At 48.2% G+C, this 2030-nt stretch overlaps 1 protein-coding gene across 1 annotated transcript; it reads right to left on the bottom strand.

The window, feature by feature from the left end:
* Positions 1–415: 415 nt before the first annotated feature.
* LOC137659031 (uncharacterized) lies at positions 416–931 on the bottom strand. The gene has a single exon (XM_068394126.1). The coding sequence runs from the start codon at positions 929–931 to the stop codon at positions 416–418; it is 516 nt and encodes a 171-aa protein (XP_068250227.1).
* Between the last annotated feature and the right edge of the window lie 1099 nt (positions 932–2030).

The raw sequence follows: 2030 nt of genomic DNA, 5'->3' as shown, positions 1-2030 counted from the left end.
ATCACCTTGTTGTCCAGGACCAATCTGATATGGATTGCTCTGCGAGGGGATAGTTTCTTCAACGTCAGGAAAACGGCCAAAGCTTCCTAAATGTTAATATGAAAGGTTTTGAACTGCTGCGACCAATACCCTTGCACTTTTTTGTCGTGAGAATGGGCTCCCCATTCTTCCAAGGAGGCATCCGTGTGTATCACCACTGATGGTTGTGGTGATTGCAGGGGAATAGTCCATGCTAGGCTCTTGGCTGTTGACCACGGCCTTAACTGCGTCCGCAACAAGGTTGTGGTCACCCTTAGTTGATCTCTTCGAGCGTTTAATGCGTATTTTCTCCAGACTCCTGAAGCATCTTTGAAATGTGCTTTTAGCACCGGGTCTGTCACTGCTGCAAACTGGAGAGAGAGCCCAATACTCTTTCCTATTGGCGTCTTGAAATTCTCTTGTGACGGATTAGTCTCCTGACAGAACCCGCTATTTCTTTCCTCTTCTTAGATGGAACGGAGAGGTGGTGTGACTTTAAGTACCATTGGATTCTTAGCCATTGGAATTGTTGAGCTGGAGAAAGGCGAGACTTCTTGCGATTGATCTTGAATCCCAGGTGTTCCAGGAAGTGGATCACCTTGTTGACTGCTTGCACACAAGTAGTCTTGGATGCTGCCCATACCAACCAATCGTCTAGATATGCTGTCACTTGAACTCCTTCAGAGCGTAGCTGCTGTATGATTGTGTCTGCTAGCTTCATGAATATCCTTGGAAAGGTGTTCAGTTCGAAGGGCATTGCTCTAAAGACAAACTTCTTCTTCTGTAGTTTGAATCCTAGGTAGGAGGAGAAAGGGCGACTCATCGGAAGATGCCAGTGGGCATCTGCTAGGTCTATTGAGACTGTGTACACCCCTTTTGGCAGAAGGGTCCTTATGTGTTGCAAAGTAAGCATCTGGAACTTGTTGTTCTCAATGAACTTGTTGAGTGGAGACAAGTCTAGAATGACTCTGAGTTTGTCTGAGTCTTTCTTGGGAACACAAAACAGCCTTCCCTGGAACTTGATGGGCTTCGCTTTCCTTATTACTTTCTTTTTCAAAAGTTCTGAGGTATATTCTTCTAACAAGGGGGTGGAGTGCTGGAAGACTTCTGGAAAACCGGATGGAGTTCTGCTCCATTTCCAACCAAGTCCATTCATGATTAGGCTGTGGGCCCAGGGATCAGATGTCCAGCAATCCCAAAAGTGATGCAGTCTGCCCCCTACCTGGAGCCCCTCATTGCTTGGGGGTCCTGTGGATTTGTTTCTGCAACCACGTCCTCCTCGGCCCCGAGAGGAGTTACCTCCGTGAGAACTTCTCTTAGGGCCTTTTCCTTTCCGACTAGGGCAAAAGGAAGTCGACTGCCTCTCAAAGTTAGGATTGAACACTGGCGACTGGGCTACCAGTTGTTGAGGGACCATCTGGAAGGTGGTCTGAGGCATTGTGGTCATAGTCTCAGCAGGAAGTTGTGCAGGTCTGCGTGGTTTCCTTGCCTTTTTATTCTTAGTCTGGGGACCCGAGGAAGATTTCCTCTTTGAGTTCATGCCCCACTTTTGGAGAAGGTTCCTGTTCTCCAGGGCTGCTCTGGCAATGATCTCTTGGACCAGTTCCTGTGGGAAAAGGTCTTTACCCCAGATGCTCAAGGTAATCAGCTTCCCTGGTTTGTGTCTGATGGTCGCTGAGGCCAAAACGAACTCTCTGCAAGCCCTCCTTGCTATGAGGAAAGCATATAAGTCTTTCACAAGGGTACCCATGTGAGACTTAGCCAGGAAGATAAACATTTCTGGGCCGGTATGTTGACCTGCACTCATTTCAAGGCAGTTCTGATGAGAAGGGGAGGCTGCAAGCCTCTCCTTCGACTCCTGTTCCCTCCTCAGAAGATGGTCTGGCGACTTCTGAAGGGTCTCATTGAACTGTTGGCCTGCTATCTTTAGATCCAACTTAAAGACGGAGAAGGTTAGGTGGACATCCTTCCACTTCTCCTCGCAGGTAGGCAGTGCTAGAGAGAATGGTTTG

This window comes from Palaemon carinicauda, chromosome 19 (genome assembly GCF_036898095.1).
Source record: "Palaemon carinicauda isolate YSFRI2023 chromosome 19, ASM3689809v2, whole genome shotgun sequence".
Taxonomy (NCBI): domain Eukaryota; kingdom Metazoa; phylum Arthropoda; class Malacostraca; order Decapoda; family Palaemonidae; genus Palaemon; species Palaemon carinicauda.
This window is presented reverse-complemented; position numbering and strand designations above follow the sequence as displayed.

What these genes read in the sequence shown, in the direction of transcription:
- LOC137659031 (XM_068394126.1), bottom strand. Translation starts at nt 931, where the DNA reads ATGCTTACTTTGCAACACATAAGGACCCTTCTGCCAAAAGGGGTGTAC.